Raw genomic sequence first — 27,379 nt, forward strand, 5'->3', positions numbered from 1 at the left:
TCAGCCCAGGAAATTAACTATGGTTAAAATAAGGGCATTTTTACATAAGGCCAAAAAAAAAAAGTCTCCGGTTTCTGGTATGGAGCTTGCCCCAAAAGTGGTGCGGCGACGCGGCTTTTTTTTTTTTTTTACCTGTTTTTTTTTTTTTTTTTGGCTTCAAATGTCGGCTGATGACTGCAAATGGTGCCCGACTAAACTTAGTGCAAAAATATGGGAGTCCAGAGAGGCCACATAAATCTTATTCTCGATCATAACCCCATCTAAAAACACGTTAAAATTGTGCAGCAGCAGAATTCCAGTCAAACCAGTGAGTTTGGCGGTTTTGAAACATCATCTTGTATTGAAAAAAAACTTTTTCATTTTGCCGACGCGCGCGCATACCAGAAACCGGAGACTTTTTTTTTTGGCCTAAGTGTGCGACGTTGCAAAATGTTAGTACACGAGAACAAAGGAAGTACCCCACTTCTATGCCTATGTAAGCGTGTGTGCATGTGTCCGAATTTCTCATCGTCCAGTATCGCAAATTTTTTTCTCATTGAGAGAAAGGCCCTCCGCACGCAATAGCGGTGTCATAGGGGAAAAATCGACAAACACACCATGCACAACGGCGGTGTCCTATCATATCGAGACTCCCACACAAAGCTCATGAGTCTCGCGCCATACAATTTGTCGTGCCTTGTTTATGATCTGAAATTTGGGTTTAATTTCCACTGTAAACAACAGAGTCGCTTAGGATCAAACGCAGCACATGTTTGTTTTACACGTAGTAGCTTCGTCTATCCCCTTTCGTGCGTTACCTTTTTTGAACCCTGTTTTCATGTCTTAAAATTATTATTTGTCACAAAATGATAACAATGAAAGCCGAATTCTATATTTCACTAGGTTCAATTTTAAATTTTGAACTTGTTGCCTCATGTTGACATTGACTTAATTAACCAAATTACTCATCACTCGTTAAATCATCACCGTAACATTTCTTCTAAAGTTAAATCATCACGGTAACATTTCTTCTAAAGTCATCGGGTCTTTTTTTATTTATGAAAAACTACCCTATACAGATGCGAGTGGCCACTACATTCATTTTACGCCATTCTACTTCATAAACAATGAACTCGTCAGCCCAGTCGTTTTGCCGAGTAGAGAACAGCCAGGAAACAAGTGGTGTTTCAGTTTCTGGTACAATATTCATGGAAACGGCACAGGTGAGGTTTGCAAACCATTTTTTCAATTTTATTCAGTTTTACAATTATCACATATGCCAAAACTAATATATTTATTGAAATGAATCTTTCCATCCCATTTTATCCCCCACGTTTTGCAACTAAAGAGTGTTTCTTTGTTACGGTTACCTCTTTATCTTAACTGTTGTAGTGACAACATGACAAGGTTTGTTCAGGTTCCCAGGCACTTGGACGTAGTGCGTTTATTCCGCCATGATGGTACAACAAGAGTGTAGCCACATTACACACACTGTGTTCATGCGCTGCGCGCAATATGAATATGTAGCTCCACATAAATATTACAACATCCTCCCCCCTTTGAAAGTACAATAATGGATTCTAACATTTACTAGACAACTTTCCGCACAGGTTAAAAGTTAATGTGGTAAGTTTCTGAATAAAAATGATGAGTAACTAACAAATAATTGTGCTGCGTCTCTAGTTTCTAGTGTCTTTACATGTTTCTGGTGGGCTGGAACTTGGACTTCTAAAAACGCTTCTTAACATCTGTTTAACTGTTTAAACTCTTCAACTGTAACTCCAAGTACCAGGTCTATGATTTAACCCTATATATCTAAGGGTAACATGCTATTCAACTTTTCATCCTCCTATCGAATTCTTGAGGTTAACTACCCTCAGTGGTTTAAGTAATCAAAAGTTTAGATAAAACAACTTGAAAAACGTTTAAACAATGGACACTCTGCAAGTATGATATTGTCATGGGCTTGTTGGGATCTGATTGTTTGCTTGAAAGGGGTATATTGTGTAAGATGGCCTTATTGCTGGATGTATCGCACTGGTCTGCGAATTCCTCGGCCTGATCTTGTAATCTGTGGAGTATCTCCGGTTGCCCTAGCTGCTTTGTCGCTGTGACTTGGGAGTTTGTGTTCCGTCTTACTGAGGTCTTTGGTTTTCTCGGTGTCTGCAAATCTGACACGCTTGGGAGTGATAGAGTGTCGTGTATCTGTCATCCCTCTGAGGTGATCGAGTACGCCTCAATATGCTGCCGTTTGGGGTGGCGACTTTACACGACCTCGTCTCTCTACACACGGTTGTCACCTCGGCTGGCAGCCAAGCCCGAGAATCCTGATCAAGAATCCGGACCTTCTGCCCAACATGGAGAGGTGGGAGCTCATTGGCTGAGTGTCTCCTGTCGTAATCTGCTTTCATTCGGCGGCGGCTTGGCAAGCTTATGCAAGGTGGCCTGCCAAACAGAATCTCGGCCGGATACGGCAGTTTGGAGTCAATGGGAGTAGCTCGCAGGTTCAGAAGTGCTTTGTCAACATTCTGCTTTGACTTTTGGCATCTCTTTATGAGTGCCTTGACTGTCCGCACTGAACGTTCCACAAAACCGTTGGATTGAGGGTATCGGGGTGAGGATGTGATGTGACTTATGCCCCATGAAGCACACATGTCCTGGTGCGGCGCTCCAACGAACTGTTGGAAATTGTCCGATATTATCTCTGCCGGCGCTCCGAACATGCCAAGTGTACGCGATGTCACACCAACTACCGTTGCGCTCTTGGTATCTCGCAGCCTGTGGACGACTGGGAACTTCGAGGTATAATCAATGATCAGAAGAAAGTCATCTCCCCCAATTTCGAACAGGTCGGATGGGGATGGAGGGGTTCCTTCTTCTGCTTTGGTTGGTTTTCTTGGCAGTATTCACATGCCCTCACAGCATTGTCGACGTCACGGCTGATGTTTGGCCAGTACACGGTTTCTCGAGCCAAACGTCGTGTTTTCTCGATTCCCATGTGTCCTTGTGGAGCTGGGCCAGGATGTCTTGTCGTAGATCATCGGGGATTACTACTTGTTTCCCTTTGAAAATGACACCCCAAGATATTCCCAGTTCATCTCTGTAGGGCCAGTATGGCCTTAGATCTCTGGGTAGCTCCTTGATTTCGTCAGGCCAGCCGGCGTAAATAATTTGGGTTAGGGAACTCAGGGTTGGGTCAAGCGCGGTCTGCAGCTGCAGTTGGGTCTGCTTAGTCTGGCCGAAGTGAAGGAGATCGATGTACTTGAGCTCTGGTCCTTCAATGACGTCTGTGCCACCGCCCAATCAGTCTATGTGTATGTCTTCGTTCTTCTTCGGGTTTGGCAGTCTGGTCATGGCGTCAGACAAGATCATTGTCGGTCCTGGCTTGTAGTGCACGGTGAAGTGCCTTGCACTTTGATAAGTAGGCGTTGTAACCTTGGTGGTGCACTAGATAGGGGCTTCCTCCAGATCATTTCTAGCGGCTTGTGATCTGAGTGTACCACAAACTCCTTCCCGAAGAGGTAGTTGTGGAAACGGGCTATGCCAAACACCATTTCCAGCGTTTCCCTTTCTATGTTGGAGTAATTTTTCTGCGTCGGTAAGAAACTTTTGGATGCAGAGGCAATAGGTTTGCCATGTTGAGTGAGGCATGCTCCCAGCCCTTTCTGTGAAGCGTCAACCTCAAGTACCGTTGGCATCTCAGGGTTGTAGTACTGAAGGCATGCGTCCGCTGTGATCGACAGCTTCAGTGCCTAAAACGCTGCTTGGTGGTACTCCTGCCACACAAAAGGGATATTTTTCTTGAGAAGATCTCGGAGCATCGCTGCCTTGTCTGCGAGGTTGGGAATATACGCAGACATATAGGTGATGAGACCAAGGCATTTTTGGAGGTCTTCCTTGTCCTGGGGTGTGGGGAGGTTGTGTATGTCCTCAACCCGCCCTGGGTCTGGCTGTACCCCAACGTCAGAGTAGATCAAGCCGAAGAAATTGATCTTCTTTGTTTTTATCCTGCATTTGCTGCTGTTGAATACAAGACCCTCACTTCCGGCAACCCAAGGTTGGCGTCGTGTCCGTTATCTGTGCGGCCGTAAACGACTATGTCGCCAGCTATACAGACACAGGTCTGGTGCACACTGTATTTTCTGGGTGGGTCAATATGGGGTACCGCGTCTTCTTTGAGGTGCAATGTTGCCCTTCGTTTGAAGCTTCCAATGGTGTCAAACTGATCTTGATACGCCTCCATCAGCTGCTCAATTGATTGTACTGACGTCAGTCTGGCAGCATGTATCGTCACGACTCCCATGTCACGGCACATGGGCAGACCTGCAATCACTGGGCCTGTGAAGTCAACGACGTAAAATCTATTCTCTGACCACGTAGGATCTTCGTATCTGCAGAGCAAATCGATGCTGCCCAGACAGGGTATCGTTGTTCCATTATATGCGGTTAGCTTGGTTGTCACCGGTTTGACTTGGGATCTCCAAGTGTCTCCATACATCTGTCGTATGGTTCTGAGTGGGAGTGTGTTACCTCCGGCTCCGGTGTCTATCTTGACTTTAAGGCGGTGCTTGCCTTCAAGGTCAAGCAAACCACGACAAGCTCTCTGTAGGCTTCGTTACCCGTGTTATCTTTCTTCTTGTGGAAGTCTGGAACAGTTACAACATGGAACACTTCCTCGTACGCATGGTCCATGTATTCTAACTGAATCCTGTTCAGTAGTGTTTGGTGTCGAAGATTCATCCTTCTATCGGCCCTTGGGTTTACATTGTTGGGGCCTTCTATCTCTGGAGGGACTGCGTCGCCTCTCCCCGGAGTGACTGGGTCTTCTTCGTGGTGACTTGGATCCTCTGCGTTGTCTTCTTTTAGCTCTCGTTTTCATTTCTGCAACACTTGGACCAGTGCCCTTTCGCTCCACAGGCCTTGCAGGTATCATGGTATGCGGGGCACCGTCTGGGTGAGTGTGATAACCCACAGTTTCGACAAGCTCGACTCTTGGACCATATGGCGTTCACTGACGCCCCATTGGTCTCCATGGACTGTAAACTTTGCTTGCCGGCAACAATGGCTTCATACTTTCGCACTTCGACGAGCATTTCGTCAATGCTGTAGCCAATGGGTCTGTCTAGCAGATCCTTTTGGAAGGACTCGGAGGGTGTAGAGGCTATCACGAGTTCAACTACTCGTTCAGTGAGTTCCGCCACACTAAATTGACAATCAACAGCCTTCGCTCGGCACCTGTTGACGAATTCATCGAGGTGTTCCTCGTGCTTTTGCCGGTAACGCATCAGTTCCAAGCGGTGGATCCTGAAGTTTAGCTTCACCTTGAGTTGTTTTTCAAACAAATCCCATAGCTTGGATGGGTCGAGCTGCCCTTCTTCAGTCAGGCTAGAGACATTGATTTTCCTAAGACCCTCTTTTCCGACGGCTATCTTGATTTTGACTGCTTGCTTGGCTGGGTCTGTGATATCTTGGTCGGCAAGACACATTTCGATTCTCTGTCGGAAAATGATCTTTTGCCAGATCACTGGCATCCCACTGCATTTCAGGGAATTTTGTGGCCATGGTTAACAAGGGACGGGCTGTGCCTGTGGGAATTCTCTTTAATGGTAAGTAAACAGGTGTAATAATATTGATACTATTACCTTTTAAATCAATGGGCACAAAGACACAAATAATTTATGGCCATGTGAGGCAATACTTAACACAAGTATATCATCAGATAAACCAAGATAAGTGATGTTCAGTTTGAGTCCGGCATGCAGTATTTTTTGGAAAAATCAGACCAGTCCATTAATACTGTCCAATAGTTCAGGTTGCTGTTATGTGGTTCCAGCACTCCTGCAGATCTGGCTGTTTTCCGGAAGATCCGGCTGTTATCTGGTAGGTCCTGCAGTTTTCCGGTAGGTCATGCTGTATTCCGGTAGATCCGGCTGATATCCGGTAAATCCGGCTTTTTTCCCGGTAGATCCTGCTGTTTTCTGGTAGAACCAGCTGTTTACCGGTAGATCCAGCTGTCCGCAAGCTGCAGCATTGATCGGCAGAACAATATGACTGGTTCGGTCGTGTTTCGCCTCAGGTGGGGTCAAAGGTCAAATCCCGATGAGCGTGTGCGTGGGGGTAGTTCCAGGGTATGGCTCGCCGGAACTGCTTTTATCAACCAGCTGCACAAGTCAATGGCGTTCACATAGCGCAAAGTATATGCACGGCATGTAAACTCAATGATGCTTTGCTTCAATCAAAAGGTTCGGACAAAACACTTACAACCGCCCTGTCTTCAGTCCGTGACTATCGATTACATATGCTGACTCGGTCCATCGGTACATATGCATTTACGATATGTGCTATGCGGCAACTTCCTCTGTACTTTCCCCTGGCAAACTGAATTAGAAAACTGGGTCGCTTCTGGCCAGTCTGTGGTCGTTGCGAGTACAGTGTGGGCTGGCGCGTATAGGCTTTCAGGCGTCACGTTGGCCGCTGGCGAACCGGGCTCTTTGCGTGCAGCGACGGCTCAATCCACTGTCGATGTCGGCTGCTGGGCATCGATCCGTGCTCCGTCTGTGGCGGTCTTTCGCAGGCGATTGGCGTTTAGCTAGCTCGATGCCTGGTCGCGGCTTACATGTATGCAGCATTTCAGTGTCCACTACCGCTGCCACCATGTAGTGATAGCATGAAAAGGTTTGTTCAGGTTCCCAGGCACTTGGACGTAGTGCGTTTATTCCGCCATGATGGTACAACAAGAGTGTAGCCACATTACACACACTGTGTTCATGCGCTGCGCGCAATATGAATATGTAGTTCCACATTAATATTACAACAACTGTGACTGGAAAGATAAAAGAGAAATGCAAGCACCAAATAATCACAACAATTGACAAGTTCAGTTCTATTTACACAATTATTATTTACAATCTAATTTACAAGTCCACTTCTTCTACTAGCAGCAATTACAATATTTCAATATGAATAGTAATAATTCGCCAAACTATACTTATATCAGCTTGTGTATTACTTTCAATCTAATGTCTTCAGGCGGAAACAATGAAAGTATATCACAAAATAAAGTCAGTATTTCGTCTCAGTTGAAAACTCTTAATTTGAAACAAAACAACTCAAAAAATATTAATTAAATGAATCTTTGGGTTTAGTTTCTGAACAAATTTAATTTAAGATAGAACGCTAGGTGTGGGTACTTTTAAATCACTTTCCCCACCAAGTCATAAAAAATGAACACTAATTTTGGATGTTTTCCAAAGGTTTAATTCTCAAACACCAACAATGACCGGTTTTCATTAGGTGGTCTCTTGATTCTACACTCTCAGTGGTGTACACATGCAGTGGTGACAGCCTTCCTTGTTCAACCACGGCGTCCTCTGTCGTCTCTTTGCGACACTCACTTTGCGTCATACTCGGCTGCTACTACATGTATCAAACGTCTTCGCAAGCATCCCGGCTCATCAAACATCTACCTCAATTTGGCGTACACCCTAGCTAGGCTACGGCTAGCTGGGCCAAGGGCCATCCAATATTTCAACGAAAGATTGTCCAAAACATACAGACATTCATACACGAAAATCTCCGATCTTTTACACGACAACTCGGAAAAGAATCACACTTATGTTCATGTACAATAATTTTCATTAACCTTGTCCATTATTCTATCGAAACTTTAGCAAGGTAAGCACCGTCATATTTATCCTGCAACGATAGTTTCCAACATCTAAAATCCATTTCTTGATAACTAAATAAACAGAACCCACGGTTTCCTTGCCGTTCAAAATCTTGACGCCCTTGGTAACTTCATTTAATATTTGCCATCAAGCAGTCTGTACAAATCTGCTTCTTATATCATGCAGCAAAAGTAGGTAACTGCCGGCTTAAAAAAACCCGCGAAGCTCAGAGGATCGAGCTCTGACATCCATGTCGATCAAAATCAAAATAAACACTGACATGTCACATTCCACTTCATTCATTTACAACCTAAAAGAATTCACACACAAAGATTGAGGAAAGCTTGGATAAGCGCATTTAATTAGACACAAAAGGCAGTACATTGAAGAGAATGTTACCGCTCGTGTCGGCCCTGTATTATTAAACACAATAGTGAGTTAGTTACATGTGGGCAGAGGAATCCATGGCCCTGTGTATATGTCACCAGTTTACATCGAAGGGAAATTCTTGACATTGTTTTTATGCTTATGCAAATGTAATATTCCTGAGCAAAATGTTGTTGCCACCATACTCAGAAACTACTCAGAAACTACCCGTTGAGTTTCATTGCGCTTTCGGTTCGGTTGACAAGGAGTTTTACACTAACGTCTAAGCGGTAATTTGTAATTATCGAACAATAAAAGTGTAATAAATCACTGTGTAATGGTCATGAAGTGTAGATGTCAGTCCTGTAATAGTCTTGTCTGGTGGACACAATCCCAATTTGAAACTGTTTGTAATATCTCCGCACACAAAACCCTAAGGTTCAAATTTAGTTCAAATTTTACCAAATCGCCTCTTGATATTCTTTGATTAACCACAGATAACTTGGGAAGGTTATCATAAAATCCCGTTTTTCTACACGAATACTTGAAACACGCATTGTTCAAGGTCAAAATTGTGGTTTTTGTCTAAACCTATGAAGAATTATGACTTATTAGACGAAAATGTATGGTCACGTGATCAAATATAATGCATGCGAAGAATCCAATATGGCCGACATTGATGCGAACAGTACCTTAATATCAGGTTAAAAAATATAAAATTACCATAACTATATTATTTGCAGCATTTTTGGGACAAAATAAAAAACGATTTTCCCCCATCCAAGTGGGTATAGCACTCTCTTGATTGGATGCATATTGACCCAAAGAATGGAAGCTTTTAAATTAAAATATAAGGATTAATACCTCAAGTTTGTTTGTATTTTTACCAAAATAGATAAAAAACAAAGACAATTAGAATACAGATGTAGAAGAATCCAGATGATAAAAACAGGTGTTTTAGGATTTTACCTTCATTACCCGCTTTCTCTTAGATTGCATTTTGCTAGAAAGAAATATTCTATTAAAAATTAAATACATTATACTCATGAAACTATACACGACTACGATGTTAATGACATAAATGATTCATTTCGTTGTGATTTCATTTTTATTGTTATACAGTGACTCTTAATGTGTATCACCTTCCAGTAACTGAGACAACTAATGAGGCAGAAATCATCTTTACGAGAAGCCATGGGACTGCGAGTGGTTGGTTAAAAGCCAGGAGATGTGTGAGAAATGCTACTTCAGAATTTCAAATTGCTTTTGAGGCAACCCGTGTTGACCACTATCGGTATCTTCTTTCTTCGTATATTGCAATCGATGACATTAACAGTGGTATGACTTTTTCTTTATTTTTATTCTCACCTATGGTTGTTTTTTCTTTGTTTAGGTTTTCCCGCTCTAATGCGTCAGAAGTACATTTAAATGCGTTTTAACGTGTGTATTCATGCGATTTGGATCATGCTGCTCATTAGGTTCTTATTCATTTTTATGGCGTTCAATTTCGTTTACAGACATTCAATTGTTTTTGCCAACACATCCAAAGTAGAAATTGCGCCATTCAACTAAATTGTACCCAATCGTCGTTTAATTTCGCACACCTGCATTTAACGATGTTTTTGCCTTCGATTCATACTTTCCTTTCCGTTTATGAAGAATCGATTTAGCACTTCGCGCATTCAATATAACAACATTTCCATCAAAATGGACAAAAAGGTCAACAGAGGTAACGCTGAAAACAAAAGGTTTTAATTAGGACAGCTGCACTTGTCATCTTAGGGGGTTTCTTTTTATGTTCAATTCTTTGGCACCTTTTCTTTCATCATTGCAGCAATATTCATCGTGACCTGTGTCAACTTGTTTTAATAATTTCATTTTAATTCGTCCATCTTTTAATTATGTATTCATATTTTGTTGGGATTGTAAATATATATTCAGTGACGAAGCAAGGTATTTTTTTTTGGGGGGGGGAGTTGACGTGAAAAAGGGCATGCGCAAAATCCGTGCTGAAAGATGGACAATTCTTTTACACCAGTTACCCGGCACTTTTTGGAAAACAGGGCACTCGTTACGAAATATTTTTTAGGGGGTGAGGGTTAATACCCTCTCTCCCCCTCAGATGCTACGCCACTGAAATTTCTTTCAATTCTTTGTGATTGTTCTCCAAAAAAAAATGGTCCAAGTGGTTTATTTCAATTCCAATGCCGAAATGCCGAATTTGAATGCTGTTCGGTAATAATTTCAATTTGAATGAGTTTATATTTTACCTTCAAATTTGATTGCCGAATTTTTTCGGATCACGGGCTGAAAGAAAACGAATCTGAATTTATTTATTTTAGTATTTAAATTAAACGATGATCTTAAATTGCATTCAAATTCGCGCTAAAATGGACAACTGGAAGCTAATTTTGTTTAAATTTTGTTCTAATTAAACAGGAAAACTGTTAGAATTTATAACGAATAACCGTCTCCCCGGGTCTGATGAATTTTAAACTACCCTGCAATTTACCCAAATGATATTTACATTGTCGAACTTTGTCAAACTGAAAAGGAACCTGACTTTTTTTTCTAAAATAAATTCAAATCTATACTTTATTGATTGAACTTTTACGTAATCGGTAAGGAAAACTTACATTATTTTCCTATATCAGTTTCCCTCGTTTTTTGGTCTTTCATGTGACAAAAACAATAGTTAGATTTTCGGTTTTTTTCGATATTCGCATACGTTTGTAAAGCTAATTTGCGGTTTTAAGTTTACTGTTCGATAATCGACTTACACAAACACGTGTGCAGCAAATGTATGTGTGTAAGACTTCAAGACGAGTAACTTTACAGTCATGTTTTGTTTGTCGCGTTCTAATAACCTAGCACGGTCCACATTGTTCGTGTTCGTTTATTATGTGCTGGTCTTGACATGTCTCGTGACTTTATCAACATGTTTTTGGATGTTGTTCTTTTATGCCCCCTGCGAAATGCATGTGCATTTTACGTTTCCCCTGAGAAGGACAATGATTGCCCTCCTGAACCAAAGAGGCTATATCCAATTTTTACTTCCGACAAGGAGGTTATATTTTCATCGGCGTTGGTTTGCTAACTAGAGATAACTCTAAAAGTTATTGACAGATTTTCATCAAACAAAATCTAGGGGTGGTTCTTGGTACAAGTACAAATCAGTTAAGTTTTGGAAATGATCCGGATCTGGGTCTGGATCTTTAATTTTTAAAGGATTATTCACCATTAAGAGATAGGAACGATTAAAATGTTATGAATGAACTGTAGTGTGTGCTTACCAGGCGGAGCCTATCGCTTATCCCCTCACCGGCAAAGAGAGTATAGTTGGGGGTGACTGACCGACGCCATATTGCCTGACTGCAATTCATCTGCTGCGAAGCGCGGCCAAAAATCCCCTGGGTGTACGTCGTGCTTCACACACAAGGAACAGTGCGCGTCAACCAGCGAAATGTCCCGCCCATGGCACGTCGTTGCTAGGTAAAAAGGCGCCCTCTTTGTCGGCGCACGGATCCGATTGCGTGAATGCACGTACATGCATACGTGTTGGACAGCGTGCGTATTTTTGTTCCTATAGGAGAGATGGGGCCAAGTCATGCATAATTCACTTTTCCTTGGAATCAATGCAAGACACATAGGTTCTCATTCTCTATTTGTTATACCCTTAAATAAAACGATAAATTTAGAGAAGAAAATAGTCGAAGAAAATGATCAGCGTCGATGTGGATTCCAACCAGTGATTTTTTTTGTATCCATAGCTCATCTCGCTATCCTATGGTGGCCCTGTAGGGACAACACACATCTAAATTTCTTCGCAGATTTCTACAATGTCGCACATTTTTTTTTTGCAAATTTCTGCGATATTGCGCATTTTATCTCAAAATCTGCGCAGATTTCTGCAATGTTACACATTTTATCGCAGAAAAAAATCTGCTCGGATTTCTGCGATGTCGCACATTTTTATCACAGAAATCTGCCAGCGGAGATTTTTGCGATGTCGCACATTTTATCGCACATTTCTGCGAAGATTTTTGCGATAAAATGCGCCATATCGCAGAAATCGGTGCAGAAATGTACGATAAAAGGTGCCACATCGCAGAAATCTGCGATAAATGTGCGGCGTCGCAGAAATCTGCGCAGATTTCTGCGTTAAATGTGCAATATCGCAGAAATTTGCGGAGAAATGTGCGATAAATGTGCAATATCGTAGAAATTTGAGCAGAAATGTGCGATAAAATGTGCGACATCGCTAAAATCTCGATGTGTGATGTCCCTTCAGGGGCACTAGGCGACTGAATGGTAGCTCGACGACTACCGTTCTCGAGCAGTGTAGAAACAAGCAGTAGGTAGAGACTGACAGGGCAGCCGAAAGACCATGATATAATATGCAGGAACATTTTGAAGGAATTTATTAGCCCGGTTCATACTTCACGCGAAAGCATGTGCAAGCGAAACTCATGTCATCAACAATGGTGGGCCGGTGCGCTTCGAATGTATTGTTGACGTCACGAATTTCGTCTCGCTTTCGCTTTCGCGTGAAGTATGAACCATAGAGAGTGTTAACAAATTTCCCATAGATATAGAATAAAAAGACTAGATCAGAAGCGTGTATACGCGCCATAGAGTGTGCACACATTTTCCATAGAAATAAAACTTAAATAACTAGATCGGACGCGCGTTCGAACGCGCCATTCACTGTGCACAAAAGTTTTGGGTTCTTCATGGACGCGCTGCAAAGTCACGTGAATAGGGCCACGCGCAAAGGGCAGCTGGTGAATGCTGGACGTAAAAATATCGCCAAAACCTGGGGTGCGTTTTGGCGGTCATAACCAAGAAATGGTTCGGTGGTTTCTTGTCTGTGAATTTCTTTAGCAATAATAATTGGGTTAGAATTACGCATGATCATGTAGTACTCAAATCCCCAAAACAATTAACCAAAGAGAAACCACCGAACCAATTTTTGGTTAGGACCGCCAAAACTCACCCCTGAATTCATGCAGCTATTCGTTGAAGTTCTTAACAACAGATTGACATTTTTAACTACGATTTTTGACAGTTCACATTCCTTTGAAAAGTTACACATGGGTTTGCCTCTGTCTTATTTTGGGCCAAATTGGTGACTGTGCGAAGGCAAATGTCAAAAGCGTAGTCAAATGTCAATCTGTTTAATGAGATTTTCCCCTCTTTTTCAAAATGTGCAATAAATGTCAACCGTTACTTGCCATCAGACAAAACATAAACTTCTAATTTTACCAACATCAAAATGAAATAACAGAAAATCATTTTGTAAATGAGCAACGATAAAAACACGCACTCGAAATATTATGTTACATTATCTGCGAACCTCAATAGGAACATTACATTTGAAATGAATGGATGGCTACAAAAACAAGTCTCTGGCTGTCTGTTGTGAGTACTGAACACACTGATATAAATTTCAGATAATAAACAATGTAAACTTACTCGTTAGCTAATAAATACACTGATGACATGGCAGTTCCATATCCATAGCCATTAATCAAGATGTCAAGAATGTCATTGCTCATGAAAAAAAATACATTAGGTTGTCACCATCCGCATATTGTGGTCTAGCCTATGCAACTACCAGCAGATGAGTGCTTCTCATAAATTTATGAACCAGAATGAGTAATTTCAATATATCTTCCTCATATGCATGAACGCAAAAAGACATTTATTTAATCTTTCAATTTCTGAGGAGCAACAGTAAGACGATAACGAAATACTGACTTGTTAGATTTTAGCTATGGTCCACGCATGAGGCACAGTTACGCGTGGTCAGCTATCACCTCACTGCACGCACAGTCAGCAGTGCAATCTTCTTTCTGACGAAGACGTACGCTTTCGTCGAGCAGTGCAAACTTCTTCATTTGTTCACCATGACTGTGATTCGTTGAGCAAGGCGCAGTTTTCCCAGCTCCAGCAAAGTGAATTCCAATTGCAGAATATGAAACTGTGTTTCCATCTGGTCGGCCGTCTCTGGAGTAACAAGTTGCTTCTCTTTCATGCCTTTTACCACCCGTCTTTTTGGACATGATCGTCGATTTTCCTGCCGGAGTTGTCTGTTTTCCTGTTCAAGCTTGGATATATAGCCTTCCTGCTACTGCCGAGTGTAGATCCATTTCTGGTGGTAGACTGTATGCATGCTATATCGCTGATGTTTGTTTTGCCGATACAGCCTGCACTGAAGCAACACTTCGACGGGGCTTGGGTCTGTTCTTTCCATGCCGTTGGCAGCTTTTCTCTCTCGTGCTGAAGTCCATACACGCGACTGAAGTCTTTCTACGAAATAAAACAAATAAAGCACATAATTGGCCTTTAAATACATGACAATAATTATCGATAGTGTATCCTGACCCCAAGGCTCATTGTAACACTTACAGGCTTCAAATGAGTCAGGTAGTCTTCAAAGATCATTGACGGTACGGCATCGTCACGCAGACGTGTCCCCCCCCTTCCACCTTGAAGCACTCTGCAGGGAAATGGTCGCTGCAAAGACGATAGTGCTTTGTTGGATTCCATTTGCTGCCATTTGGAATATTTCTCCTAATCCGCTGCAGTCAAACTTTTAATCTCTTTAGATCGCCGTTGGGGAACCTGGGAAGTAAAATTAATAAGCCTCGATTGAATTTTTTTGTAGTTTTAGCAAAATGCACACATTTTTGTAGGACTTTATCCTTCAAGATGTACAATCCGTGTCCTCCAAAAAAAAAAATGAAAAGGAGATGGGAGTTGCCTAGATACACTTTACACTACGGATCATTTATTAAAATAAAAAAATGACGGATCATCAAATACGCCTTGAAATTGTTCTCAGTGCAAACGTCATTGAGTGTGTTCAAACTAGGGGAATGGTACATTTTCTTTAATCACACACATCCCACAACAAAAAGTGACTCCAAATCCTCGTTCCCCCGCGGACTATTGAAAACCAGGAGAGGAGAGGGGCGACGTTAGGCCAGAACAATTGTTAGTCGATGTTCAGGATTAGGAGTACCATCTTAAATTTTAAAACAATATTATACTGCCAGGGTTTTAAGTAGGCCCTGCGTGGTTATTACAAAATTCGGAGGATCCTTTGGATCACACATGGGGGATTTTTCTCCACACCCATTCCTGTGATTTATGTCCATTCGCAATGCGTATAAACGTAGCCTATATTATTGAGTTAATTGTTATAACAGCTGTCTTGTTCGAAATACAGTCTCAAGAGATAAATTTCTATGTATTAAGTTACTCACACATGATGTTAACTTCTTGAGAGACTGTCCTCCGGGACCCTTTCTCCGTCCCTGTTGCACTTCGCTGCTGCACAGTTTGCCACCATTTTCAAGTCCAATAAGTGATGGAGAAGTACATGAAAGTACAAGTGATCGTCACGCCGAAGAAATGCGCGTTTAAATTTTTGACCCTATTCACGTGACTAATGGCAGCGTCCTGTCAAAACGCGCGTATCATACGCGCGTCTGATCTAGTTTTTTAAGTTCTATATCTATGAAATGTTCCCGTTCCCGCACGGACGCTCTACGCGTAGTAGTGCGTGGGGCAAAACGTGCGTTACGCGCACCTACATTCCCGTAGGTTTGTGCACAAACTATGTCCGTCAAAGTAACATTTTCTTACCAGTAGTTATCATATATCCAAACAAATTCAATATGCATTTTCAAGCTGGGTAGATCACCTCGAAGTTTGCTCCATTTCCCCGTGTAATTATTGTTCGTTTCAAAATTGGTGGTGCCCGTTGCTAAAAATTGTTTCAAACAATGAAAAGGAAAAATTAGAATGTAAAAACTGCTTTAAAATAACCGTTGAATTAGTTAAGAAAATTGTGAAATTTTGCAATGGAAGATTTTAGAGATCTGTGTTACAATTATTATTCTTTTTGGGATGAGAACAATTTACTTGGATTGCATTTTATATGTGTGACTTTTAATGGCAATAATATTGCCCCTGAAAACCGTTTTAAGAATGAAATAAAATTACACTCCCGTAATGAATGTTAGTGAAGGGCTGGGGCGGGGCGTGCAAACCCGGCCCTTCCTGTATCCAACAGTACAAAACTGCATCTGATATACGGCATATGTTATAGCCTGAGGAGGGACAATGGAGAAAAAATATTCTGGCTGTTGTCCCTTAAAAGCTGCCGTGAATTTAAATTAAAGGACAGCGCAACAACTGCAGGAATATTATTTTTGTTGATGAAAAAAATAAAACACAAACAACACGCACCAGCATTTTAAAACGGAAAATAAATACGAGAAATAAAATGGATCAAACTTCGAAATGAACGTGCAGCTTGATAACCCATATTGAATTTTGTTGGGGAAATAACTACTGTTTATATTAGCGGGCCTTGAAGCGCGCGCGCCTGGCGCACGCACGCCTTTGCGCGTGTGCGCATCAGTTACAAAATAATTGTTCGATTTCATATCAGTTTCTTCATTGTTTTTTTACATGTTTGTGAAAAAACCATCGATCAAATAGAAGTGTGCTACAAATGTCAACAAAGTCGTAAGTTAATTGAAATACTATTTATTGATTTGTTCATTTACAAACTGTGCATGGATATTTATGACCAAAATATGATGTAAATATTGTAGCTTAATTGGAACTTATCGTAATGTTCCTACTGTTTTACATATTTATTATTATAGATTAAACGAAGTCATCACCCGCCGTGTGTGTTTGTGACAAAATCTTTGTAGCACAAGCCGCAGCCATCGGTATCTTCTACAGTTTAATGACTGATGGTGCCGTCGGAAACACTAGTATTGGCGCTAACGCTAAGCTCAATCGACTCTTCCAGTTCTGCGAAGGAGAAGCTTTGGCAGTCATCCGTTGTTGCGCCATGATGCAGCCGGATGAAGGTTACGCCAAGGCCAAAGAACTGCTTCGAGAGCGTTTCGGAAATGGTTATAGAATTTCCGAGACCTGGGTAAGAAGACTTACAGAAGGTCAACGGATCATGCCAGGAGACTGCAGAGCCGTTCAGAAAATGGCGGATGAATTGAGAAGCTGTACACTTGCACTAAAGGCTATGGACAAGTTGGACGAGATCGATACCAAGAGGAGTCTAGCTTTAATTGTGAAGAGACTCCCACAGTACCTCCAGTCGAAGTGGCGTTCCATGGCAGTGCAGCACCTCGATGAGACCGGTCGTTACCCTAGCATCGACAAGCTTGTGAAGTTTACCAGCAAGGACACTCGGGAAGCGGTGATACCGTTAAATCCCCCGACGTGTACCGCATGGCAGTACACCTGTTTGGAGGCGTGTGGAGCCCCAGTTTTGCCAACTTTGCCCTCAGACGGACGGCAGAAGATAATGTGGACGACTTCAATGCCGATGTTCTGGCTACAGTGAAGGAGAACTTCTACGTGGACGACTGCCTGAAGTCCCTAGATTCCGAGGGTGAAGCAGTTGAGACGGTGAAGCAGTTGACTGACATACTGGCGAAGGGAGGTTTCCGCCTGACAAAGTGGATTAGCAATAGCAGAAGAGTAAATGAATCCGTGCCGCCGGAAGAGAGAGCAAAGGGTGTCAAGAACCTTGATCTTAGTCAAGAAGAGCTACCTGTTGAGAGAGCGTTGGGAGTCCATTGGGATACTGAGCACGACTTACTCAGAATGAAGATCAAGTCAAAACATGGTAGTCAGACAAGAAGAGGCTTACTGAGCGTCATCTGCTCAGTGTATGACCCATTGGGGTTTGTTTTCCCGTACATCCTTCGGGCGAAACTCCTCTTTCAGGACGAGTTCCAAATCGTTGGGAAGAGCTGGGATGATCCTTTAGAGGCCGAAACTCAGGATCACTGGGCGAAGTGGTTAGATTAGCTTTCTCTTTTAAAAGAGTTTGCTGTTGAAAGATGCCTCGTGCCAAGCAACTTCGGAGAGATAAGTGAATGCCGTTTGCATCACTTTTCAGATGCCTCTCAAGATGCGTGTGGGAGTGTATCTTATGCTCGTTTTGTCAATTCTGCGGGAGAAATCCACTGTAGTTTTCTGATAGGAAAATCACGCCCGGCACCTTTGAAGACGATGACGATACCCAGACTGGAGCTTTCTGCAGCAGTAGTAGCTGTAAAGATGGAGCAGATGCTACGAAGGGAGCTGAAACTGAACGTCTGCGGGTCCACGTTCTGGACTGACAGCATGCTTGTGCTGCAGTACATCAAGAACACATCAAAGCGCTTACACACGTTTGCAGCCAACAGGGTGGCTGTCATACATGATGGTTCATCTGTTGACCAGTGGCGATATGTAAATACGGATCGAAATCCTGCTGATGACGCATCGAGAGGTCTGGACGCGCACAACATGATCTCCAAAGACAGGTGGAGAAAGGGACCAGAATTCCTCTGGCAGGATGAGAAGAGTTGGCCAGCAACTCCTCAAACTCCAAATCTTCTCGAGACGGATCGGGAAGTGAAGAAAGTAGCAGTGTCACGAGCTACGGGAGGCGCAGTGACAGCTGATCCTGTGGCAAGACTTATCAGCAAGTATTTCAGTTGGAACCATCTAAAGAAGGCTGTGGCGTGGGTCCTGCGTTGCAAGAAGTGGTTGATTGAACGCAGATCTCGATCCATATGGAGTGGAAATCGACTGACCGCAGCAGAGATGGATGATGCAGAACTTGCTGTAATAAGATACGTGCAAAGAATCAACTACGAGCAGGAGATCCGAGACTTAGAGAAGGGGAGACGTTCAGTCCAAAGGCAAATTTCCATCTACAGTCTTGAGCCAATTATCGATGACAACGGTGTTCTGAGACTAGGTGGTAGGCTCAGACAAGCGCCCGTAGAGGAGAGTCGAAAGTTCCCTTCGATTCTACCTAAGCATCATCATGTGTCAACCCTGATTGTTCGTCATGCACATGATACCCTGTTGGGTCATTCAGGCAAGGAACATGTACTCTCTGTGGTGAGACAGCAGTATTGGATTCCGAAGGCCCGGTCACTGATCAAGAATATCTTGAAGGCATGTGTTGTCTGCAAGTGACTGCAGGGAACACCACAGAAACAACGGATGGCAGATCTTCCCGAATGCAGAGTTACTCCAGGAAAACCTCCATTCAGTTATGTGGGTTTTGATTGTTTTGGGCCTTTCTATGTGAAACGTGGTAGGAGTAAAGAGAAACGCTATGGATTTCTCTTCACGTGCCTCTCCACAAGGGCCACACACCTTGAGAGTCTCCATTCACTGGAGACAGATTCATTTCTGAATGCCTTCATGAGGTTCGCAGCTAGACGAGGTACACCAGAGATAGTGCTCTCTGACAACGGAACCAACTTTGCCGGAGGCGAGAAAGAAATAAGACAGGCCATCTCTCAACTCGAGAAGGATAGTCAGTTGTGAAGCACATTGAATGGAAGCTCAATCCACCTGCAGCTTCGCACATGGGTGGTGTCTGGGAACTGCCAATACGGACCGTACGGAAGGTGCTAGGAGCACTTCTGAAAGACCAAGTTCTAGACGACAAGCGCCTGAGTACCATGTTTTCTGAGGCCGAAGCCATAGTCAATGATCGGCCAATCACCGCTGTCTCTGACGACCCGAATGATTTGGAGGCCCTCACGCCGAGTCATCTGCTCAAATTCAGACCTGGGCATCCAATGCCATTGAGTGGTTTGACGGACGGAGACAAATACCGGAAACGATGGAGACATGTTTAGTATTTGGCAGAGAGGTTTTGGAATCGATGGATTTCCGAATACTTACCAACCCTGCAGCGGCGGCAAAGATGGATTGAGCCACAAAGAAACATCAAGTCAGGCGATATTGTGTTGGTCAGAGACGACAACACTACTCGAGGCCAGTGACCATTGGCACGAGTAACGAGGACTTTCCCTGGCGTAGATGGACTGGTACGCACAGTGGAAGTTCTGACACGTGGTGGCATCCTCAAGAGGCCAATAACCAAACTTTGCCTTCTAGAAGGCGAACTGGATAGAAGATATCAACAACTGAGTTTTACTCTACCAATTATAACTTAAGTTTTGTTTTGTTTTTTGGATTTCTGGTTGACTGAACATTCGGAAAGAATTTGAATCACTTTAGCCTTTTGTTGGGGTATTTTAAAATGTTAAACTGCATAAATTTGGTTATTATAATATTAATTGTTATTAATTGACTAGTGGTTAATTGAATGTGTAAATGTTGGCCTGTAGAGCAACGTTTAAGGGGCCGGGATGTTTATGTTAAAATTATTTGTCAGCGGACGTTGAAGCGCGAGCGCCTGGCGCACGCACGCCTTTGCGCGTGTGCGCAGCAGTTACAAAATAATTGTTCGATTTCATATCAGTTTCTTCATTGTTTTTTTTACATGTTTGTGAAATAAGCATCGATCAAATAGAAGTGTGCTACAAATGTCAACAAAGTCGTAAGTTAATTGAAATACTATTTATTGATTTGTTTATTTACAAACTGTGCATGGATATTTATGACCAAAATATGATGTAAATATTGTAGCTAAATTGGAACTTATCGTAATGTTCGTATTGTTTTACATATTTATTATTATAGATTAAACGAAGTCATCACCCGCCGTGTGAGTTTGTGACAAAATCTTTGTAGCATAAGCCGCCGTCGTCGGTATCTTCTACAACTACTACAGGTCAAAAATATTACTTTTACGGACATAAAAATATATCTTTCCATACAAACCTACCGGAAAAAAAAGGTGCGCGTAACGCAACTTTTGGCCCACGCGCTAAAAAAATGGCGCCGCCCATGGCAGAACGTGCGTCTGTACGCACTGCCGATCTAGTCTTTTTATTCTATATCTATGAAATTTCCCCGTTCCCGCATGGACGCTCTACGCGCAGTAGTGTGCAAAAAACGGGGCAAAACGTGCGTTACGCGCACCTACATTCCCGTAGGTTTGTGCACAAACTTGCATTTTTATGTCCGTAAAAGTAACTTTTTTTGACCAGTGGTTATTATGTCTCTCACAAAATTCAATATGCAATTTCAAGCTGGATAGTCACCTCGAAGTTTGCTCCGTTTTTCCCTCGTATTAATTTTTCGTTTCAATATGGTGGTGCGCGTTGCTAAAAATCTCAAAATATTATGTCAGCTTATCTGATAAAATTGTGTATAAAAACATTGTTTTAAACAATGAAAAAGAAAACGTAGAATGTATAAACTGCTTTAAATTAGAGTTGAATTATTTAAAATTAAAATTGAATTGTTTAAATGGATGATTTTGGAGATTTGTGTTACAAGATATTATTATCTTTTGCGGGATGAGAACAATTTACTTGGATTGTAGTTTATATGTAGGACTTTTAATGACAATATTGCCCCTGAAAACCGTTTTAAGAATGAAATTAAATCACACTCCCATAATGTTCCAGCCTTCTGAATGCATTGGCTGATTCGAACCTTTTGGGAGGACGGCTTGAGGGGTACGGATGATGGGTGTGTTTATTTCGAAAAAGCGTCTTGGATATTTGGCCTCAATTTGACGCTAAGAGTGGTGGCGTGACCAGGCTGGGAGGGGGGGGGGGCATTGGTAGATGGCAACATCATGAAGATCTTAAAAGCGAGATCGGGAAAGCCGATAGAAGAGAAAGTGGGACATTGAAAGTTACATTTTGCAACGGCAAAGAAAACCACCGCTGCTCATAGGGAAACGAGATGGGTAAACCGTACGAACGATTTAAAAAATAAAGCCTAAAGTTTATTTACATGTGCTCTACCCATTTTTCAACATTATGGGATTCTTGCGCCTTCTGGAAGATTTTCAGATGCTGGATCACTAGAGGAGAGACTAACTATGAGGAGGGACAATGGAGAAAATTATGTTCTGGATGTTGAAAATAGCACTTAAACAACAGGATGCAAGGTTTTTCTTAGCAACGCGCACCAGCATTTAAAATCGAGAAATAAAAACGAGAAATAAAATGGACCAAACTTCGAAATGAACATTTTGTTCTCCATTGTCCCTCCTCAGGATATGACATACGCCGTTATCAGATACAGTTTTGTACTGTTGGATACTGGGAGGGGGATGCACGCCCCTCCCCCAGCGCTTCACTAAAAAAATAGCTCAAATAAATTTGTGTGATTTTGCTCTCCTCTAGTGGCGTCTGCAGCATCTGAAAATCTTCAAGAAGGCGCAAGAATCTCATAATGTTGAACAAAATGGGAAGAGCACAATGTAAATGAACTTGAGGAGTTAATTAGGTTTTTTTAAATCGTTCGTAAGGATTACCCAATTCGTTTCCCTATAAGTAGCAGTGGTTTTGTAAATTTCTCGTTGCAAAATATAACTATAACCGTCCCGATTTCGCTTCTATCAGTTTTCCCGATTTCGGTCTTAAGATCTCCATGATGTTGCCATCTACCAGCGCCCCTTCCTCCCAGCCTGGTCACGCCACCGCTCTTAGCGTCTAATTGAGGTCAAATATCGTATCACCGATGCTTTTTCGAAATACATGTATGCTCAACAACACATTCATTATCCGTACCTCAGAAGCCATCTTCCCAAAAAGGTTCGAATCTGCCAAGCATTCAGAATTTAATTTTGTCCTTAAAACGGTTTTCTGGGGCAATTTTATTGTCATTAAAAGTCCTAAAAATAAAATGCGATCCAAGTAAATTGTTCTCATCCCAAGAAGGATAATAATTGTAACACAAATCTCTAAAATCATCCATTGACTAAACATCTCCAAAATTTCTAAAATATTTCAACAGTAATTTATAGTAGTTTTTACATTTTACGTTTTCCTTTTCATTGTTTAAAACAGTGTTTTATACACATTAATAACATTTTATATAAGCTGACATTTATTTGGATATTTTTTTTCGGCAACGCGCACCACCATTTTAAAACGAAAAATAAATACGAGGGGAAATTGAGCAAACTTCGAGGTGACAACCCTGCTTGAAAATGCATATTGAATTTTGTTGGATGCATAATAATTACTGGTAAAAAAGTTACTTTTACGGCCGTAAAATGCAAGTTTGTGCACAAACCAACGGGAATGTAAGTGTACGTAACACACGTTTTGCACCACGCACTATTGCGCGTAGAGCGTCCATGACGGAACGGGAAAATTTGTGCACACTCTGTGACGCGTATGCACGGGCTGCCGATCTAGTCTTTTTATTCTATATCTATGGGCGCCGCCCATGGCAGAACCATAGACATATAATGGGACACGTTTAAAGTATGGGCGTAAATCGAAGCCACACGCATAGATATAGAATAAAAAGACTCTATATCTATGGCCACACGATAATTCGCGCATCGCGCCAAGCCGCGTGACGCAGCCCGTTTTGCTCACAGAATTTACAACGTAAAAGCAGTTAATCTCGTGTCTAGGTTTTATTATATGTCTATGGGCACAACGCGCGTCTGTACGCACTGCCGATCTAGTTTTCGATCTAGCACATCGGCGTGTGCGCGTAGTATAGCGAGTGCGCGCTCTAGTTTTTTTTTTTAAAGCTCTATCGTACACGTGCATAACATTGCAATATATGTTACTCTGTACATCAATACCTGAAAGCTTCATTCACTCTGCTTGATTATTCTCGGAATTAGAAATGTCAAATAAAGGTATACCAGGTACATTTTGCTAAACAAAATATTCACATAACTGTTTTTTTGTGTGTGTTATGTTTCATCTTGCTCGCAACAGTCCATTGTTGTAGATGGCTGAGTTTATTCTGGCATGCTGAGAGTTTCATCATGATCAGTTAAGGCCTGGCTTAAATTCAGATCGTAAACGCATGTATAATGTTGTATCACAGGAATAGTAACAAAATCGATATTGATAATCACTGAAAAATTACTTGGTCCAATGTTGGGTCCCGTGAGGAAATCCAGCATGCAATATCTACCAGGAGCAAAGAGCACCGTTGAACCGAAAAGATTGTAAGCGATCTGAGAAAAACTACATAATCAAGGAAGTAAGGAAGTTATAGCCCCTAACGTGATCAATTTATTGACTCTTATCAAACAATATTGTGATCGACTCTGTTGTGATCGACTCTATCAAACGCTCAATCGAAGACACCGCAAATTAAAGATGAGCATGACCCTACATCTGCGATCATGCGCGATGGGTAATGGTGCTGGTCTGGTGATTGTGACGATTCCCCAGTTGGCAGAAGAACTTGAAGTGAATGGTCATGGTTTATATATAGGCGGGTTTGGCCACGGGGGCAAAAAGGGCAGGGAAATGTAACGCGATCTCAGCTTCCCCGCTGTCAAACTCATTAACGGTGCGACTACAGTTAAGATGAGTTAAGCTTCACCGTGCAGCACAAAAATAAATGTAATACAAGCCCATAACTTGAAAGCTTAATCAATGCCCCCAACTTTTCAGTGGAAAGGTAAATCATGCAGTCAATGAGCTTCGAATTGCGGCACTTTTAGGTTACAGGGTTAAAAAAGTACTTGTAAACCTTAAAAAAGATTAAGGTAATTTATTGATAAATGGACATAGCATTTTGCTCCTATCCTTCAACAACAGACTTTAATTTTTAATAATTATGCACTGTTTTAGCTTACTTGTACCACCAGTTTAAAATTGCGGTACATGATATTTTTACAATTTTTAATCCACGAATGTGCGCAATTTCTTACTCAAACGGTCAGTGTTTTTCTCGGAAAGTCATGTCGACGGCAGCTGCTTCCTTCCCCCCCCCCCGCTTTGTTATGAAATCGGTGTCAAAATAATTGCAAGACATTTGTCTTAAACTTCTTGAAAGCTGGACACGAATTTGTGGAAGTGTGCTGGTTAAAATTAAAAATAACCCCTACACGGGCGTGGCTCGTATATGAAAACACTGTTTCCAAGATAAGCATCATTTTCATAATTTGATAAAGCTTGTGAATTTCCCTCCAAATCGTTTTAAAGAAATTCAAAAACAATTTGCGCCGTTAATGTTCATGTAAAAGCAAGAATTTGCCCTTTTCATTCGAATTTTTTCCAAATGGTCCTCAAATTGACCAAAACCCCAAATAAATCGTGCCTCATAGACACTAACACTATGCAATATGGACCTGCTGAGCATTCCAGGGATGTTTTAAGATCATCTTGTAGGTCTAAAAAAACAAAAAACTGACGACTGTGTAAAAAAAGCGGGGCAATGAATCTTTATTATTTTGGCATCCCAACTATAGTTTTGCTTGATCACCAAGTTAAAGCAAGGATTTCTCTACAAATTTAAATAATATTTTATTGACACCTTTCAAAAGTTAAGTGTTAAGATCAAACGACATTAAATTCTTTTTATTTTTTCCTCTTCATGCAGTTCCCGCCACCAGTCTCACCATAGCTGTTGATGGTGTAGATCAATCTTCCGGTGCAAATGTGACTGTTAAAGAGGATACTGACGTCACACTTACCTGCACAGCACTGGGATTAACGCCACGGGTGTCCATAGACTGGTTTAACGGCGGCAATCCTCTTACACCTGACACCGAAACGATCCCGTCGGACGGTGAGGCAACAGATACACGGAGTACATACAGCCCCTTCATCCCAACACGACGTGATGATGGGGGCAGGATAGAATGTCGCACAGGTGGACATCAAACTACACAGTCTGAATTCATATCACTCAATGTTCTGTGTAAGTTATTTCTATTTGTATTGTATTTGCTCTTTTACCTGGAATAGCGTTTTGAAAAAAGTTGATTAATTTGTACATGCATACCAGTTGTATAAAAGCAAATCTTAACGTTTGGTCAATTAAGATCACACGTTTGAATCAGAGCTAATGAAAATCAATTAAATGTAGTGTTTGATTCTGAAGATCTGAACAAAAAGATTATTGTTTACACTGACTTGTCTACAGTTTTGTGATCATGTATGCCGGAGAAAAAAAAAACAGACGCTCTACTTGAAGTCTAGTTATCTGACTCTACTTCAGACGAAAAAGAGCAATTTATAGTCGTCAGGTAGTTGTCAGGTCATCTGCTTTGTACCCGTTCACGAATGTGTAACTGATTGCAGACAAAATGTGGACTAACTAAATTTGGGGAATTAAGGACAATATTTAAAAAACAAAGTCATTTCCGTCGCTGGTCGGCCAACCATCATTGGAAATCGATACACACAATTTCGTTTTTCTTAAAAATTTCATCATACCAGGTGCCATGATTTTACAGGACGCCTAAGACTATTATTCATTTACGATCTAGAAAATATTTCATAAAAATTTGGAAGATTTGTTTTTGTTTGCATATGTTGTACATTACCTCCAACCCAAATGTACGTACTGTGGCGGATTGCTCCCGAACCCAGTTACTTCCTCGGACCGGAGACTAACGAGCAGCCTCAAGGCTAAGGGATGCAAGTTCGTTTTGGTGGAAATATACCGCCTAGGGAATTGATTGGTTAACTCTGCTCAATAAGTCAAATAAACACAACAGGACACCTGATTTCAGACCACAATAATTTAAATATGGTTTATTGAATCGACAATTGCCTTATGAATGATTGATAATTAAATGACCTGATGAAACTTCTTGGACTTGGGGAAACCTTATATTATTAATTAAACTTGCTGTATGGCTTACTACCCGGTGTGCAAGGCTGACTACCTCGCAGCCCGAAAAATAATGTTGTGCACTGCATACGGAACTCATACGCATCTCATACGCAATGGATGCGCTGAATTCGTTACTTGTACGCTAGATGTGCGTCGCACATAAGTAAAAGTGACTGAAGCCCCTGTCACACCTTTGCGTATCCTAATTTCTTATGAGTTCCTTATCAAAATTTTTTAAATACACAGCCGTACGCTCAATTAACGTCGAAATGTTTTGATCACTTTGACTTATGTGCGACGCACATCTAGCGTACAAGTTATGAATTCAGCGCATCCATTGCATATGAGATGCGTATGAGTTGCGTATGCAGTGCACAACATTATTTTAAAGGCTGCGAATAGGTCAGTATGCAGTGCGCATGCCGAGCGTATTCCCGACGCACCCGACTTATGCCGACCGCATGCTTGACGCACTTCTGAGCGTATTCCCGCCGCATTTCCGCCGCTCGCCAACCAGCGTGCGTTGCATCTGCGCTGCAAGTACGCTATGTATACGTCCAATACAGGCGGCTCATATGCTGACGGGGTGCGTCACGAACACATAGCGAACTCGTAACGCACTCGACCGATGCGGGACCGATGCGCTGCGTATTTTTAACTTATGACCTGCGTAACAGCGTACGCAGCGTAGTTTTGTGCATGCCCAAAACTATCCTGCGTACTGGGCTGTACCATGCATATATCTGCGTACATAAAACCTACACAAAACAATAGAGATGCATATGAGGTGCGTATTGTGCGTACGACTGCGTATGAAAAAAATGTCAATGCGC

General features: G+C 41.9%; 2 protein-coding genes across 2 annotated transcripts; one reads left to right on the forward strand and one right to left on the reverse strand.

Moving 5' to 3' along the window:
- Positions 1-2,114: 2,114 nt before the first annotated feature.
- Positions 2,115-3,677, reverse strand: LOC119725209. Its single transcript, XM_038196572.1, has 2 exons — positions 3,480-3,677; positions 2,115-2,774 (listed from the first exon to the last, which is right to left on the reverse strand). Exons 1-2 carry the CDS (start codon positions 3,675-3,677, stop codon positions 2,115-2,117), a joined length of 858 nt encoding a protein of 285 aa, XP_038052500.1.
- Positions 3,678-18,077: 14,400 nt separating this feature from the next.
- On the forward strand, positions 18,078-19,037 carry LOC119725210. The gene has a single exon (XM_038196573.1). It carries the CDS (start codon positions 18,078-18,080, stop codon positions 19,035-19,037), a length of 960 nt encoding a protein of 319 aa, XP_038052501.1.
- The last annotated feature ends 8,342 nt before the right edge of the window (positions 19,038-27,379 follow it).

Source organism: Patiria miniata, unplaced genomic scaffold, assembly GCF_015706575.1.
Source record: "Patiria miniata isolate m_02_andy unplaced genomic scaffold, ASM1570657v1 HiC_scaffold_18, whole genome shotgun sequence".
NCBI lineage: Eukaryota > Metazoa > Echinodermata > Asteroidea > Valvatida > Asterinidae > Patiria > Patiria miniata.